This window comes from Staurois parvus, unplaced genomic scaffold (assembly GCF_062004578.1).
Source record: "Staurois parvus isolate SC_StPar_1 unplaced genomic scaffold, SC_StPar_1.0 ptg001702l, whole genome shotgun sequence".
Taxonomy (NCBI): domain Eukaryota; kingdom Metazoa; phylum Chordata; class Amphibia; order Anura; family Ranidae; genus Staurois; species Staurois parvus.
Window position 1 is genome coordinate 316893 of NW_028319498.1, and position 17677 is coordinate 334569.

The following is a 17677-nucleotide window of genomic DNA, read 5'->3' on the forward strand; positions in this document are numbered from 1 at the left end:
GTCATCAATGTACCTCAGACACAAAAAAAGGCATATGAAAGCATAATTGTGTTGTAATAGTCTGCACAACAATAGTAAAAAAAACCCAATAAACAAAAAAAACCAGATGATTGGCATTCAGCATCAGAATACAGTGACTACAGATAAACGTTCCGCATTGGTTTTATAAGCTTTGCTCATGAGACATTTAATCGGTTGGTCATGTGAGCTCCACTTCATATATTGTCCCCTTCTAAAGAAATGAGTAGATCCGAAAATGGAACTGCTACTTTGTCAAAAATGAAAGTAAACCTTATATTGGCTCATTTTGATTCAATTCAAACATACATTTCTTCAGTTCCTGCTCTGATCTAGTCCATGGTGCCAGTATGTCATCAATGTACCTCAGACACAAAAAAATCTTTTGAACAAAAAAGGAAAAAAAAACATGATTGGCATTCAGCATCAGAATAGAGTGACTACAGATAAACGTTCCTCATTGGTTTTATAAGCTTTGCTCATGAGACATTTAATCAGTTGGTAATGGAAGTTCCACATCATATATAAATGAAAGAATAAAATACACACAGCAAATATATCATGAGTTTAAAGTGTGAAAGAGGTAAACCAAAAATGTGTTGCCCATGGTGAGTGCCTGCATTAGAAATGGTTGTTACAGTAGCATTTGTATAGTTTGCTTTTGTGCTGGCAGGGTTGGTATTTGCTGCAGTGGTAGCAGCAGGAGTAGTAGCTATTGAAGGAAATCCAGAGTAGCTGTTGATAGTCGCTGTTGACTGGCCCTCAATGATGGTGTCTGTGGCTGGGTCATAATTTACTTGAGTAAATCCCGCTACACTCACCCTGAAAATAAAAAGATTAATTAATGTGATATTATATAATATACTCCTTTAATTAAAATGTTTGTAAAGAAAAAAAGTTTATGTTAGTTTTGGAAAAAGAAAGGATGGATCATGTTTTTATTGCTAGTAGAAAAAAAACAGAGGGCGCACCGGCCTTGTGCATTACCTTTAAAAGTATGTTTATTAAATATAAAAAAGGTATTCTACTCACAAAAGTACATAAATGCAAGGCACATCATAAGGGACCGCTCTGTCCAATTCGGACTGTTTCTGAATGGTAATGAGAATGATGGACATCCAAAATGGCTGACGCGTTTCGAGGACTAGCATCTTCATCAGAGCTCTGATGCAGTGCTAATTGGACAGAGAGGTCCCTTATGATGTTGAAAGGATAAACCTCCTGCGCTAGGAATGGGGCCCTATCCTACAAGCCGCTGACACTAAACCTCCTACCAAGATGAGTGAATAACAATAAATAATATAAAGTGCAGCGCTCAACCTACAATCCCATATATAATAGTGAATATATATAAAAGTGCTAAAAAATCTGTGCAAAATATATATCTGTGCAATAAATAATAACAATACAGCATTAAACTCAAAATCCTCAATACAATTAAAAATATATAAATATATACTAAAAAGTGTAAATAAATAATAAAGTGCAACGCGTGTATTCCCACCGGGAATATAAAAGTGTTCAAAGTGATACCAATATCACTTGCATTTATGTACTTTTGTAAGTAGAATAATTTTTTAATATTTAATAAACATACTTTTAAAGGTAATGCACAAGGCCGGTGCGCCCTTTGTTTTGTTTTTCTCTAATAGTACTTTTGGACTCCGAGGGCAGCAAGGTGTGCATATTTCAAGATTTTTCGTTGTGTGGTCCCTATGACATAGAGTCCATCCCTAAGCACAGGAGTATCTGGGTTTTCCACTAGCACATTAACGTTTTTATTGTTGCCTGGGTCACTGCTGAGCAAATGCACCCTCTTGCAGAGATACTAAGTTATTAGACCTTTATTTCATTGGTCACCAACCAGCTCTGAAGATGTTTTTTTTTTTTTTATGAGTACAGGATTTCAGCAGTAATATTTGGCAGCAGACTTACTCTTTTAGACTAACTTGAAAGGAGAACTGGACACAGTTTGCCAATTATTCAGTGACAGTATAATGTCCAATTTCTGTAATGCGCCCATATTTGGTATAAATATTCTAAATACTAATCCATATTAGGTCATCTGTACTGCCATATAGGAGATTGACAATTGTTCTTTGCATCAATGATGTGAGCACAGTATTGTCTGATTTATGGCTTTTATTTTAAGCATTTGTTAGCCGGTGAGCCAGAACTTGGTCTTAGTTATCCTTGCGTGAATATTGCTGGCTGTCAGGGATCGCGGCGTCTCCTCGTCCGGCGCACGCGCACTGGCGATGGCTCATGCTGGGACAAAAGCACCAGGTCCCGGCGGGCCGCAGATGACAGGACGCCACGCATGCGCAGTAGGAGCCGCGGGCGCGCCTCGGGCGGCCAATGACAGCCCAGGGGCGCGCCCTGGACGGCCAATGACAGTGCAGGGCGCAATATTTAAAGATGCCCTGCACTGTCACTAATCGCCGCAAGGTCTATCTGTGATCCTGAGTTCCTGTACCTGCATTTTGACCCTGATTGACCCTGACTACGCTGCCTTCTCTTGTGCTTTGACCCGGATTGTCCTGACTACGCTGCCTACTCCTGCATTTGACTCGGATTGCCCTGACTACTCTGCCTTCTCCACTCCTGATCCTCGGCTTGTTTGACCTATCTGCGGACTGACTTATCCTGCTGACCCTGCGTGTGACCTGACTACTCTTTGCTTGCCGATTCTGTACCTCGCTTACCCCACGGGACCGCTGCTCGTGACCCATCCTGCTAGGTCCCGCCGTCCTCCTCACATCTGGCTCTCCCGGTACCTATACATCCCCGGAGGTTGCCTCTGCCACTGGTAGGCCTGCTCGGAGGTCGTGACCTGGCCCTGGTCTGTTACAAGTCCATCCCCACCATCAGGGGCCCTGGTGAAAGCACAGACCGGGACTTAGATTCCACGCTTTGGGTAGGTCTGTCCAGTGAGCTGCCAGAGGCACCACCTGGCGGATCATAACACTGGCTCTTCAAATGGAAAACACTAATTCTGAATTTGTACTATCTGTAACACTCACATTCACCATCTAACTGTAGTAAGAAAACTAAACAACATATTTTTATTTTTTGCGTGTTTTTATGCATTAGCAGCATTTCAGAAGGCAAAAAGTGGACCTTCACCCCAAAAACGAATTGTATCTGGCTCAAGTCCTCTCTCTGTCACAGTTAGGGGTCAGGCTCGGAGACCAGTAATTATAGCTGTTGAGAGCCCCCCAGCAACCAGCTGGATAAGTAAACCAGTAGCTCACCATGGTTAACCACTTCCAGTCCGGACACTTTCCCCCCCCTTCCTGACCAGGGCAATTTTCAGCTTTCAGCGCTATCACAATTTGAATGACAATCGCGCGGTCATGCAACACTGTACCCAAATGAATTTTTTACCATTTTTTTGACACAGATACAGCTTTATTTTGGTGGTATTTATTCACCGCTGGGATTTTTATTTTTTTTGCTATGTAAATGAAAACGTCCAAAATTTTTGAAAAAAAGTGTTTTTTTTTTCAATTTTGCAAATAAATAATATTTCATCATAAATCTTTGCCAAAATGTATTCAATGTGTATTCAAAATGTAAAAAATCCAAATTAGTTTATAACCAAAAATTATAATTTTTAAACATTTTTTTTTTACATTTTTATTTTATTTTTTTATATTATTATTATTATTTTTTTTTTTTACATACTGTCACCCTAGCAGTACAGTGTCACCATGGTGACACTGTACTACTTGTGGGGAGTGATGAAGATTTGTTGTTTTTTTTTACACTGATTGCTTTTACACCCATATAGGATGTAAAAGCAATCATTTCTCTTTCTCTCTGTGTGCATTCATTGAGAAGTACTGAGTGAGCTGTGATTGGTCATAGCTTGTCACATGGTACAAGGCTGTTGTGAATAGCCTTGTACCATGTGACCTCTGTGATCATTCACAGATTTCACACGTAGTAAGCAATGAAGTCACAAGTGACATCTTGCTTACTACTTTGCATGTGATCACTGATTGGCCAATCAGTGATCACATGATCGGGACCTCGTACAGAGGTCCCGTCCGACGATCGGTGTTTCACTGTGTCCGGAGGACACAGCGGGCACCGGATCGCGGTGCTGCGCGCTCCCAGGGAGTGCGCACAAGCAGGGTGCGGGGAGACTGTTTATAAACGGCCACCCGACCCTGCACTGCCACCGTCCGGACGTTTATATGCAACGGCCGGTCGGGAAGTGATTAATGACACAGGCTCATCCAATGTATGTAGTCTAAGTACTAACCGGTATTCAGCAGAGCTCCTGATGGTGGAGATGGGTTTTGCTGTGTGTTAGTACCAGGTCACGAAATTCTGGATTGCCCCACCAGGAGGTGAGCAAACCAGGGTCCAGTAGCAGATGTAGCAGGTAGGGATTAAGCAGAAGCATAGCCAGTATACAAGTCAAAGGTCGGTAACAGGTGGTCGCAGGTTGGGATCAAGCAGAAGCGTAATCGAGGAAATAACCAAGGGCGCTAATGAGTAGCAGTGGAGATATGGACAGCAGCATGTATGCAAAGGAGCAAGATATCATCTAGAGCAGTGGTTCTCAACCTGTGGGTCGTGTCCCCTTTGGGGGTCGAAGGACCCTTTCACAGGGGTCCCCTAAGACTATCAGAAAACACATATTTCCGATGTGTAAAGAGCAGCTACTGTGTAGAAAGCAGCTGCTGTGTGGAAAGCAGCTACTCTGTTAAAAGCAGCTACTGTGTTGAAAGCAGCAGTATTGGAGGTAAAAGGACACTCATGAATTATAATTACTGGGTAAATAATTTTATGGTTGGGGGTCACCACAACATGAGGAACTGTATTAAAGGGTCGCGGCATTAGGAAGGTTGAGAACCACTGATCTAGAGGGAGTACAATAATCTGGTAAACAGAAAGTGCAAAGACATGGCTTAAATCAGGAAGTTCATGGGAAGTAAAAACACCTTGAGGTTCAGTAGAAACAAGAGACAATGCAAGATCAGACAGGGAGCTGTCCAGCATCTCAGGAGGCACAGCAAGAAGAGCCACTGCCAGGCATCAAAGAGGTCACAGGTTTATATCCAGACCCTGATATTCAGTCTCCCACAATTGAATATACAGTATATATATTTTTTTTTTTATTTATTTTTTTTTTTACTTTTTAGTTCTGCAGGGAAGCACTTGCTCCTTTCTTGCCTAGGTAAGAACTGATGTGTACACAGATATGCTAACGGGCTCTTCTTGGCCTTCAGTACCTGCCAGAGACTTTCCACAGATATCTCCATGGTCAGGTTCACCTGCATGCACGGACACAGTGCATTTATGGAGATGCAGAACTTTTTGGTCAATGTATCGAAGGGCCCTGCCAGCTCCAGAAGGCCATGCAGAGCCCTTCGGCACATCTGCGTATGCACCAGACCTTCAAAGATGGGGGTGCCAATAAGGAAGGGGGACAGTGCAAGCAGTAAGGAGACTGAAGTTCCTCTTTAAAAACTGTGTTTGCATTTATCATACACTAGTAGCTTTGGCATAGTCTGCTTTTAACCCCTTCATTCCTAAGCTAAAACCATTACATGTTAAACTTGCAGACGTGATACATCTAGTTCAGCCACAAGTCTTGACTAGCAGTGTCACATATTCCCTCAAGATCTTCCTGGACCGCCTAAGATATACAATATCTAAATGAAATAATTAATTTTAGGGCAAACCTAGGTTAGTCCATTGAATCTGGTGAGATTGTTCCTATTATCTGTTGCATTGAGTGATGGACTTATCTTACAGCCTTTGGATTGCAGATACCAGGGTGTAGGCTGGATCTGCTCAATGCCGACCATATGTCCTTATTGAAGCTCTGATAACAGTCTTGTGAACACAGGAGAAACAGAGTACACTACAGACTGAGTTTCATTATTATTATACAGTATTTATATAGCGCCAAAGGGTATGCTCAGCGCTGTACAGTAGCAGGGGGGACAGAACATGAGACAAGACAGTAACAATACAATACACAAGGGGTTCGAGGGCCCTGCTCTTTCGAGCTTACAATCTAGGAGGGAGGGGAAGGTGGCACAGGAGGAGATGGCTGTGGGGGATGGAGTAGCGGGAGGAGTGGGGGAGGTTAGTTGTTAGGTGAGGTCAGGTGTTAGGTGAGGTTGGGGTAGGCTTCCCTGAAGAGGAGGGTTTTCAGGGTGTGGGTTCCAGAGGATGGGGGAAGTCCTGGAGAAGTCCTGCAATCAGGCGTGGGAGGAGGAGACCAGGGAGCTAGAGAGTAGGAGGTTGTGTGAGGAGCGGAGGGCACGGGTAGAGTAGTATTTGGGTATCAGGTCAGTTATGTAGTGTGGGGAGGCATTGTAAATGGCTTTGTAGGTCAGAGTTAGCAGTTTGAATTTGATGCGTTGGGCAATTGGGAGCCAATGAAGGGATTGGCAGGGGGGGAGGCAGATGTGGTAGTCAGCATAAGAACTTTTACATGAAAGTTACATGAGAACTTTTATGTGGCACACAGTTGCCTTGCTGTTTTTCTCCATTGGAATACTTTGTGGCAGGGGCGGACTGACAACACATGGGGCCCCCGGGCAATAGGGGATCATGGGGCCCCTGTGTCCTTGCCCAAACTCAAAAAAGCCTATGAAAAAGGTACCAGGGGCATCCCATGGGGCCTCTTACTGACCCCGGACCCTTGGGCAGTGCCCGAGTTTCCAAATGGTCAGTCCGCCCCTGCTTTGTGGAACTGATATCACTGCTGGCTGATTGAGATCTGGTTTACAGCATATCTATAGTAGGATTTGACACTTGTTATGTATTATATTGTTTTCAGCTTCATTTAGCAGGGTAGCATAGGGAGGCTCCATCTGCACAATGAGGGAGGACAGGGAGAGGTGTGGAGGGCTGGCCCTTGTCACCCACATCTCTTTCTTAGATTTTGTGGGGGGGGGAGGGGAGGAGAGGAGGGGGGTGGTCTGCTGTGGGGGTTGGGGGTGTCCTGGGGGGTGGAGGAGGTGGTTATTGCTAGGGTGGAGCTGTGCCTTCTGGAGGGGTTTTCTTTGGGGGTGAGGGACGGTTTTGGGCGGGCAGTGGGGGGAGGGAATGTATGGGATGTGCATTGTCATTTTTTACGCCCAATAAATCTATCCTGTTCATTAGCCATTGAGGTGCTGAATCCTTTCTTTCATGTGGGTTTTTAAGTTATTACTTTTGAATGCACCTCCCCCCTGTTATATGTATGCAGGGGGTATGGCATGAGCTGGAGTACCACTCCCAGAACAGGCTGGGGGTTTCTTTACATAGTCCATTGAATCAACCCACTCCAATTTTTTTTTTTCTAAACACAATTTGCTTTTTATGTAGGGTAATATGTTTTCTTTACCTGTACTGTAATGTTGGGTCCAATGGTCCATTGATGTATCCATGTGTTTGAGACCCATCCCCCACATGCGCACTCATCTCACTCGATCGTGAAACTCTCTGTGATTTCTGCTCAATTATGGCGGTCACATAAGTCTTGGTTGACCCTCTCTTGAAGTCATTGTATGTCTTACCTAAAACCCCTACAGGTGACTTGGCTTAAAAATAAAGAAAAAAAAACATTAAAAATGTAATAGCATGATAAATGTTCTAAATATTGTTGAATAGGAATAAATTACTATTAACCTCCCTAGCGGTATGATTATTTCAGATTTTTGGTGCTGAAAGCGGTACCATTTTTTTGCATGGAAATATGTATTTTTTTTTATTGTAGGCCTGTAATTTAGGAATAACTCCCTGAAATCTGTCCGAACAAGAGTCTATTAAACATCCCGGGTATGATAAAACTTGAAACGCAACATCTTAAATTATAATTTAATAAATAATCATAAAAAATAATAATGTAATAATAAATTTAATTCAATAATATAATCAAACCAAAAACACTGAAATGTGAAATAGAGCGCCAAGTTCTCACATCACTGAGCAAAGTCGCAGAATCGTTTTCAATGTCTGATGAGGAATTTCCCCCACAAATCATTATCACTCAATTCTGCAAGTGGTTCTGATTTACTATCGCTGTTCTCTAGCCGGTCTAAAACCGCTTTTGAAATAAAGGGATGCTTTTTGGATGCCATGGACGTTTCTCAGTTTCCAGGCAGAAAGAACAGTCAAAATGCAGGCAGGGGACAGGACAAAGCACTCGGGACAAAATGTATGTGACATGTTTTGAAACAGCAATGTTTTACTATGTAATAATCATTTTTAAAAAAATGAAATTTTTTTTAAAAAATTCAAATTTGCCGCCGTACGTCCCGACGTCACAGGGACCGGAACACGGAAGCCGGATGCCGGCATCGGCCGGAGGAGATGGCCGGGGATGCTGCAGGGGACACATCGTGGGAGCAAAGGACAAGGTAAGTGCTGCAGGGACTCCCTGAGCAGCGCCGCATGGTAAGCCCGAGTGTAGCTCGGGGTTACCGCTCTTGGTACTCAAATTTTACACCGAGCTACACTCGGGAATACCGCCAGGGGGGTTAACAAAGAGAAGTTACAAGGCATTCATGTGAAGTTCCACAGAACCACATCAGCTTTCCACCATCACAACAGCGCTTCAGCAAAATCAAAACTAATTAAACATCAAACCATAATGAAAAAACCTCAAAAACCAAAAGCGTCGCATGGTAAGCCCGAGTGTAGCTCGGGGTTACCGCTTTTGGTACTGAAACTTTACCCCAAGCTACACTCGGGAATACCGCCAGGGGGGTTAAGGAAAGAACTGGCCTTTTCCAATCCTAAATCAAAGTGGCTGAATGCATGACCAGTAACATTATCAGTCTTCTGCAAAAGGTTAGGTTCAATTTTTTTTTTTAATACCAGCAATGTATTTTGGAATATTTTCATTACCTATCACTAATTTACTAAATGTGCCATTGGACACTTATGTAAAAGTGACATTTCCGATGATCCAGCTTAAGGCCTCGTGCACACAGGGGAACACTGTCCGTTTTTTTTCCCCTCTGCCTGTAAACACTCCTGCCACTAAAAGCTCCTAAACGTCCATGTGTGCATAGACACATAGGATAATATGGAGGGCTGTTTACAAGCAGTAAAAAAACCAAACACCTGACGCCTCTAAAAGTGGCTGCAAGAGCACCCTAGGTGCAATAGGCCTTAAAGCGGAGTTCCACTCACCCTGTCAAAAAATAAAAGTCAGCAGCTATAAAAACTGTAGCTGCTGACTTTTAAAAAAACAGCCACTTACCTGTTCCTCGGTCCCGTGGTGTGTCCCCCGCAGCCAGTTTCACCGGCCGTCCTGTATTCCAGGAGGCCGGCATCTTCACTGTGGGCACCCGGATGTGACAGCTTGCGGCTTCATATCCGAGTACCCACTGCGCATGCGCGAGTAGCTCTGCGCTTCATGAATGGTCCTGTAGTCTTCTGAGATCTGTCACGTGTCCTAAAAGACTACAGGGAGGGACAGGAGAGAACACCTTTCGCTTCCGATCGCCTAGGCGATCGTACCAGAAGTGGGAGCGGGTACCTGTCAAATTCGGATACCCGCCACCCAAAGGTGCCAGTCCTTAATGAGGAGCGGGGGAGCAGTCCTTAAAGCGGAACTTACCCTTTTGGGTGGAGCTCCACTTTAAGGTTCAAAAATACTGTATATATGTCACATTAAAATAAAGTTACAAAATGCATAAAATTATCAACATGTTTTGGGGGCTCAAAAGGGTCTCCCCCTAAGTGTCATTTATGGCTGCTGTTTCGATCATCTGCGATCAGCATAAGCCACTTCTGATAAGTTTTCCTGACACCAAGAGAAAAAAGGTGACAGAGGAGAGACTTCCAGCAGATTAATAGCCTCGGCTCTGTTCCAGAGCGCTGTGTGGAAGTGGGTGTGTCCCTTTCTTCCAATCAGCTCTCAGAAATCTCTTCACTGATGTAACTTCAGCTCCGCCCTCTTCTTTTTAGAGCTGACAGAGCGTGTGTAAAGGCTGCACTTTGAATGGCTGTAGGGGAAAATAGCTGCAGATAAACAGGTACAATGTATATGGGAGGATTTGTTTCATCTCTGTTTATCACCTGAGGCCTGGGTATATGTAAGGATTTATAACCACTTTGAGTATACCCAGGTGCCGAAGGAATGTAATCATTACTGCCTTAAGGTTAGCTATGCATAATTTTCAAGTATTATTAATTGTGATTCCTTATACCCAGGGGCGGACTGACAACTCATGGGGCCCCCGGGCAATAGGGGATCATGGGGCCCCTGTGTCCTTGCCTAAACTCAAAATAGCCTATGCAAAATGTACCAGGGGCATCTCATGGGGCCCCCTACTGACCCCGGCCCTCGGGCAGTGCCCGAGTTTCCAAATGGTCAGTCCGCCGCTGCTTATACCTTATACTTATTATTTCTGAAATCTTGTTTTCTCATTCCTATGTAGTTCCTATGGGGACACTTTTGAGCCCCAAAACGCTGGACCTTTGTAGCTTATGCATCTTCTGAATACTGTACTTTATGTATATTGTGTTTCTTCTTGTATTCTATAAAGATTAGCGCTGTGTGTGAGATATACCCTCACCGGCCACTTTATTAGGTACACCTGTTCAATTGCTTGGTAAGACAAATTGCTAATCATCCAATCACATGGCAGCAACTCAATGCATTTAGGCATCTAGAAGACGGCTGGTGGAAGTTCAAACCGCGCATCAGAATGGGAAAGAAAGGGGATTTAAGTGACTTTGACTGATGTCAGAGGAAAATGGGCAGACTGGTTCCAGATGATGGAAAGGCAACAGTAACGCATAACACGTCCAACCTTGAAACAGATGGGCTACAGTGGCAGAAAATCACTCCGGGTGGCACTCCTGTCAGCTAAGAACAGAAAACGGAGGCTACAATTCACACAGGATCACCAAAACTAGACAATAGCAGATTGGAAAAACATTGTCTGGTCCAGGGGCGGACTGACAACTCATGGGGACCCACGGGCAATAGGGGATCATGGGGCCCCTGTGTCCTTGCCCAAACTCAAAAAAGCCTATGAAAAAAGGTACCAGGGGCATCTCATAGGGCCCCCTACTGATCCCGGGCCCTCAGGCGGTGCCCGAGTTTCCAAATGGTCAGTCCGCCCCTGATCTGGTCAGATAAGTCTCAATTTTAGATGGTAGAATTTGGCGTAAACAACATGAAAGCATGGATCCATCCTGCCTTGTATTAACGGTTCATGGATGTGGAGCTGACAAATCTACAGCAACTGCGTGATGCTACCATGTCAATATTGACCAAAATCTCTGAGGAATGTTTCCATCACCTTGGAAATCTTGAATCTACGCCACAAAGTATGAAGTCAGTTCTGAAGGCAAAAGAGGGTCCAACCCGGTATTAGCAATGTGGACCTAATAAAGTGGCCGGTGAGTGTAAGTTGTTTTATGGCCTTTAAGGGTAAATTCCCTATACTAAAAAAAAAACATTACAAATTCTAGCAACTCTCAGAAAAGAGGTTCAGCAAATTAACAATTCTGTAAAGGAGAAGTGGGACCAAAGCTCCTTTGGCTGTACTTCTCCTGGGGGTCACATGAGTGCACTTAGTTCTTCACTCCAGTGGTGTATTTAGGTTTCATGCCGCCCTAGGCAACACAAAAATTGGCTCCCCCCATTGACCAACAACACCCCAGTCCCCCACCCGAGAGAGCCTTCCACTACTACCGCCCTACATACACTGGCAACCCCCCACCCCGACAAGAGATAAGGCACTCACCTTCACAGCTCTGGACATCCCCGGGAACAAGAGTCAGGCTCTGCATACACCATCAAGCAGCCCACAGCCTCTCTCAGATCCCACCTGGTCCCCGTGCTGCGTGTGTCCCTTCTTCCTTTCCTTCTTTCGGGGGACAGTGCTGCTCCCCTGAAAAATGCCGCTGCCCCCCTGAAATATGCCGCCCTAGGCAAATGCCTTGTTTGCCTTGTGGTGAATACACCCCTAGCTTCACTCACGTGACCCATATTCGGCCACTGTCAGCTGATGTCACTCAGCCAGTCCAGGCTCTGCAGGGATCTTGACTTTACTGACGGATCCACCGAGATGCCTGATCAGCAGCTGGCTCAGTGTGCCATTGAGGGCCTGAGCCTGCCACTCCCTTCCACTGTACAACCTGGTGCTCCATTGCTCCAGGGGGGCATAGCAGGGGGGCATAGCAGAGAGCCGATGACCGACAGAAGATGGGGATTTTAAATAATAGGGTTCCAACAGGGGTGGACTGACAACTCATGGGGCCCCCGGGCAATAAGGGATCATGGGGCCCTCGGGCAATAAGAAATCATGGGGCCCCTCTGTCCTTGCCCAAACTCAAAGAAGCCTATGAAAAAGGTACCAGGGGCATCTCATGGGGCCCCCTACTGACCCCGGGCCCTCAATAGGGGATCATGGGGTCCCTGTGTCCTTGCCCAAACTCATAAAGCCTATGAAAAAGGTACCAGGGGCATCTCATGGGGCCCCCTACTGACCCCGGTGCCCGAGTTTCCAAATGGTCAATCCGTCCCTGGGTTCAAAATGAAATGGGCTGCTGAATAATATTACTAAAATATTACAAATGCATAGAGGAATTCAGTTATCATACCATTCAGGTCAGTTGTCACAATGATGGCATACGCCACTATCGGTCCATTTGAGGTATCAAACCCTTGGAAGGTGACACCCATAGCATCCCCAGATGTTGAGCGAACAACCTGTATACTGCCCGGCTGCTCCACAGGACCTAAAAGGTAATTAAACATGCTCATCACATCATTGTATGTTGGACATCTGCTGCAGATATATCTCTACTAGACACAAGGCTGTTCTTCTTAGTTTATTAGAAAACAGGAACAACTAGATCACTGAGGCAGGGATTACATTACAACCGTGAGCATATAGTTCTACTAACAAGAACATCAAACTTTAAACAAATATTAGACTACTGCCTAGTGGCAAATAGCAGAACAACTAATCACAGTATAATATAACAAAGAAAAAAAAACCCTAAAGTTAAGATAGGGCTCGTTGACCAGGCATCTGCGGGAAGGAAAATAAATAAATAAATAAGGCCAAAAACCATACCTAGAGAAGGTTGTAGGGCAGAAAAATATAAATATAAACAGCGCAAAATTAGATTCTTAACCACTCATAAGAACTTATAAAATACGTGCATAAATTAATAGCGCTTATCCTCATTCATAAATAAAATAAACCACCAAAAGTTCATGTGTTCAAAAGATTATATAAATGTGTAAATTTATTTTCTTCAAAAATTCTTTAGATGTAAAAAAGGAACTTCCACCTTCCGCCCGTGCACAAACCAACATCAAATACACTCACCAGAACTTGGTGAGTGAAAAACCTTTAAGGAATTTTAGGGATCCTAAACCCTCCTTGGTGCCACACTAGAGGAAATCTTCACCATCCGAATAGGCTCCACCGTTCAACCAGAAGAAAAAAACTCACATAGTATAATATTGTCACACAATAGTAACCTTTTAAAACAGAGATTAAGGCCACTCACATGTCAATCACTTGATAAAGGCATATTTATTAGATATAGTAGGCTTCAATTCAGCAAATCTACAGCCTTTTTCTTCCAGGAATCTCACATCCACAGTGGAATAAAGCCAGGACTCCTCATAGACCAACACAACTAACCAAGATGGCCACTGGAACGCACCGCTCAGCGTGCGTTCCACTCACTGGAAATTACTTCAGATGTACAGGGTGTGGACCGGAAATGCGTCGACGCGTTTCGCCCCTTGTGACGGGAGCGACTTTTGGGGGATGGGGGGACCCCTGTATCATCTCCCCAAATCATTATGTTTAACCCACCCTGTGCCTCTTTAAGGGTACAGGGTGTACAAGTGAATGTCCCAGTATTGTGCATTTGTGTGTTGTCCTTTGTCTAGGCCACATGGCTGTCCATTGTTTGTTTGCCATGTGCTCCCCCCCCCATGGTGCTGTGCCTTCCTGTCCAGGAAACTATTATGGGATGTACTGTTTGTGTATTGGTGTGGGAGTTGGTCAATGTCCTTTGCCGCATGGCTGCATCCCATTGTTCTGTGTCTTGGGTTGGTTGGGGTGGTTCCCTGTAGCCCTTCCCACTGATAGGGCGGGCTGATGATGTATTTCCTGTTCCTGGTTGTGTTTCCCCGCCCTCTGTATATATTCTGTGTTTTGTGTTAAAATAAAGAGTTGGCTTTCTGTCTTAAGAGCTGGGTGCTGTCTATTTCCTGAGGGATTTCAAGGCTGTGGTCCGTGGATGGTGTTCGGACAGGGGAAGCTGTGGGATCACGGAATATACCCAAGTGCGGTCGGGTACCGGTTCCGTTACACCCCTCCCATTGGGCGTTATCAAGACCCTGGGAGGGGCGAAACGCGTTGACGCATTTCCGGTCCACACCCCGTACGTCTGACGTCATTTCCGGTGAGTGGAACGCACGCTGAGCGGTGCGTTCCAGTGGCCATCTTGGTTAGTTGTGTTGGTCTATGAGGAGTCCTGGCTTTATTCCACTGTGGATGCGAGATTCCTGGAAGAAAAAGGCTGTAGATTTGCTGAATTGAAGCCTACTATATGTAATAAATATGCCTTTATCAAGTGATTGACATGTGAGTGGCCTTAATCTCTGTTTTAAAAGGTTACTATTGTGTGACAATATTATACTATGTGAGTTTTTTCTTCTGGTTGAACGGTGGAGCCTATTCGGATGGTGAAGATTTCCTCTAGTGTGGCACCAAGGAGGGTTTAGAATCCCTAAAATTCCTTAAAGGTTTTTCACTCACCAAGTTCCGGTGAGTGTATTTGATGTTGGTTTGTGCACGGGTGGAAGGTGGAAGTTCCTTTTTTACATCTAAAGAATTTTTGAAGAAAAAGAAATTTACACATTTATATAATTTTTTGAACACATGAACTTTTGGTGGTTTATTTTATTTATGAGTGAGGATAAGCACTATTAATTTATGCACGTATTTTATAAGTTCTTATGAGTGGTTAAGAATCTAATTTTGCGCTGTTTATTTATATTTATATTGTTTGTGTTTTTTCACAATTTGCACAGCAGCAGCTTAGATTGATATTTTGAAGGTTTGGCGCAGGAATAGGTTTTTTATATATTTTTTGTAGGGCAGAAAAGTAGAAAATGTTGGGTTTCCAAAAAAGAGCATCTCGAAAAGTCAAATTTTCTTAAAATAGGACAGTCATGTCAAAAGATTTTCTCTGACTACAATATTCGCTTTATCTTGAATTTTATTTTGGGGGGGCGTAGTTGTTCAGCAAAAGTTGCTGAATGCATTGTGGCATACTGCTGGCCATTAGCGAATGATATGTTTGAAATGCACTTCTAAAAATATGGTGACATTTAAACAATAAAAAAATGAATAAAAGCACAACATACTTGTGAATATCCATCCAGTAACAGGCGTGCTCTGATACCCCCGGGCTCCGACTGTCACCACAGTAATGGTGTAATTAGTCCCAGATGCCAGGCTATGGAGGGTAACATTTGGTACATAACTTGTAACAGTCCCACCACTGGAAGAAGAATTCCAAGTTATATTATAGGACTTGGCCAGGCTGCTCATATTTACTGGGTCTTGCCAAGATACTGTGATGCTGTCTGACCCAATCGTATTAAAACGCATAGACTGTGGAGGAGTTGGATCTGTAGAACAAAATGAAAGAAACGTTATTGGAGATCAAAGTATTTAAACAAACTCTTTTGCTAAATGAAGCTATAGAGCTCACTCCTGCAGGAGCCTGCAGTTTAAAGTGTTATTAAAGCCTTTTTGTGTTTTTTTAAAATAACATGTTATACTTACCTGCTCTCTGTAATGGTTTTGCGTGGAGCAGCCCTGATCCTCCTCTTCTTAGATCCCTAGCTGGAGGTCCTGGCTCCACCCCCTCGAGCAGTGCCCCCAGAGCAAGCCACTTACTCTGGGGGCACTGATTAGAGATGAGCGAATCGAACCAGGCGAAGTGGAATTCGTTTCAAATTTCAGGAAAAATTAGATTCGCGTCAAATCCGAATATTAGCATACTTCGGGTGCGCGAATCGGATTTTTCCCGATCAGCCGGCAAAAGTGTCCCTGCAGAGAGCTCCGCTATTTCTGACAGTTCTCTGACAGTTCCTTCACATGTACAGCGGTTGAAACATTGTATCTATTTGTTTCCATTTAGGATACAGATGTTTTTATTCGGAAACAGATACAATGTTTCAACCGCTGTAAATGTGAAGGAACTGTCAGAGAACTGTCAGAAATAGCGGAGCTCTCTGCAGATACACTTTTTGCTGTACTGGAATACTTCTTCTATTCATTCTTCTTTTCATTCTTCTCATTCTTCTTTTCATTCTTCTTTTCATTCTTCTTTTCATTCTTCTCATTCTTCTTTTCTTCTTCATGAAAAGAAGAATGAGAAGAAGAATGAAAAGAAGAATGAGAAGAATGAAAAGAAGAATGAAAAGAAGAAGAATGAAAAGAAGAATGAGAAGAAGAATAAGAAGAATGAAAAGAAGAATGAGAAGAATGAAAAGAAGAATGTAAAGAAGAAGAAGAATGAAAAGAAGAATGAAAAGAAGAAGAAGAAGAAGAATCTTTTCATTCTTCTCATTCTTCTTTTCATTCTTCTTTTCATTCTTCTTCTTCTCTTTTCATTCTTCTTCTTTTCATTCTTCTTCTTCTTTTCATTCTTCTCATTCTTCTTTTCATTCTTCTTCTTCTTTTCATTCTTCTTCTTCTTCTTTTCATTCTTCTTCTTCTTTTCATTCTTCTTCTTCTTTTCATTCTTCTTTTCATTCTTCTTCTTCTTCTATTCATTCTTCTTTTCATTCTTCTCATTCTTCTTTTCATTCTTCTTTTCATTCTTCTTCTCATTCTTCTTCATTAAAAGAAGAATGAGAAGAAGAATGAAAAGAAGAATGAAAAGAAGAAGAAGAATGAAAAGAAGAATGAGAAGAAGAATGAAAAGAAGAATGAAAAGAAGAAGAAGAATGAAAAGAAGAATGAAAAGAAGAATGAAAAGAAGAATGAGAAGAAGAATGAAAAGAAGAATGAGAAGAAGAAGGAGAAGAATGAAAAGAAGAATGAAAAGAAGAAGGAGAAGAATGAAAAGAAGAATGAAAAGAAGAAGAAGAAGAATGAAAAGAAGAAGAAGAAGAATGAAAAGAAGAATGAAAAGAAGAAGAAGAATGAAAAGAAGAATGAGAAGAAGAATGAAAAGAAGAATGAGAAGAAGAATGAGAAGAATGAAAAGAAGAATGAAAAGAATGAAAAGAAGAATGAAAAGAATGAAAAGAAGAATGAAAAGAAGAATGAAAAGAAGAATGAAAAGAAGAAGATCGAAAAGAAGAAGAAGAATGAAAAGAAGAAGAAGAAGAATCTTTTCATTCTTCTCATTCTTCTTTTCATTCTTCTTCTTCTTTTCATTCTTCTTCTTTTCATTCTTCTTTTCATTCTTCTTCTTCTTCTTCTGAGGATGAGGATGAAGAAGAAGAAGAAGAAGTAGGATGAAAATAAGAAGAATTCCAAGCCGGCAAAAAGTGTATCTGCAGAGCTCCGCTAAGTGTATCTGCAGAGCTGAGCGGTTGAAACATTGTATCTATTTGTTTCCATTTATGGAAACAAATAGATACAATGTTTCAACCGCTGTAAATGTGAATGTCAGAGAACTGTCAGAAATA

General features: G+C 42.9%; 1 protein-coding gene across 1 annotated transcript in view; it reads right to left on the bottom strand.

Moving 5' to 3' along the window:
* Positions 1–269: 269 nt before the first annotated feature.
* The window catches only part of LOC149434699 (receptor-type tyrosine-protein phosphatase eta-like), a 62054-nt gene continuing 44646 nt past the window's right edge, over positions 270–17677 (bottom strand). Inside the window, exons 11-14 of the mRNA XM_089663500.1 lie at positions 15395–15661; positions 12598–12735; positions 7376–7571; positions 270–840 (exon numbers count right to left, since the gene is read on the bottom strand). Of these exons, the coding sequence (XP_089519626.1) occupies positions 537–840; positions 7376–7571; positions 12598–12735; positions 15395–15661 (905 nt within the window). The 3' untranslated portion in view covers positions 270–536. The remainder of the gene's footprint in view (positions 841–7375; positions 7572–12597; positions 12736–15394; positions 15662–17677) is intronic.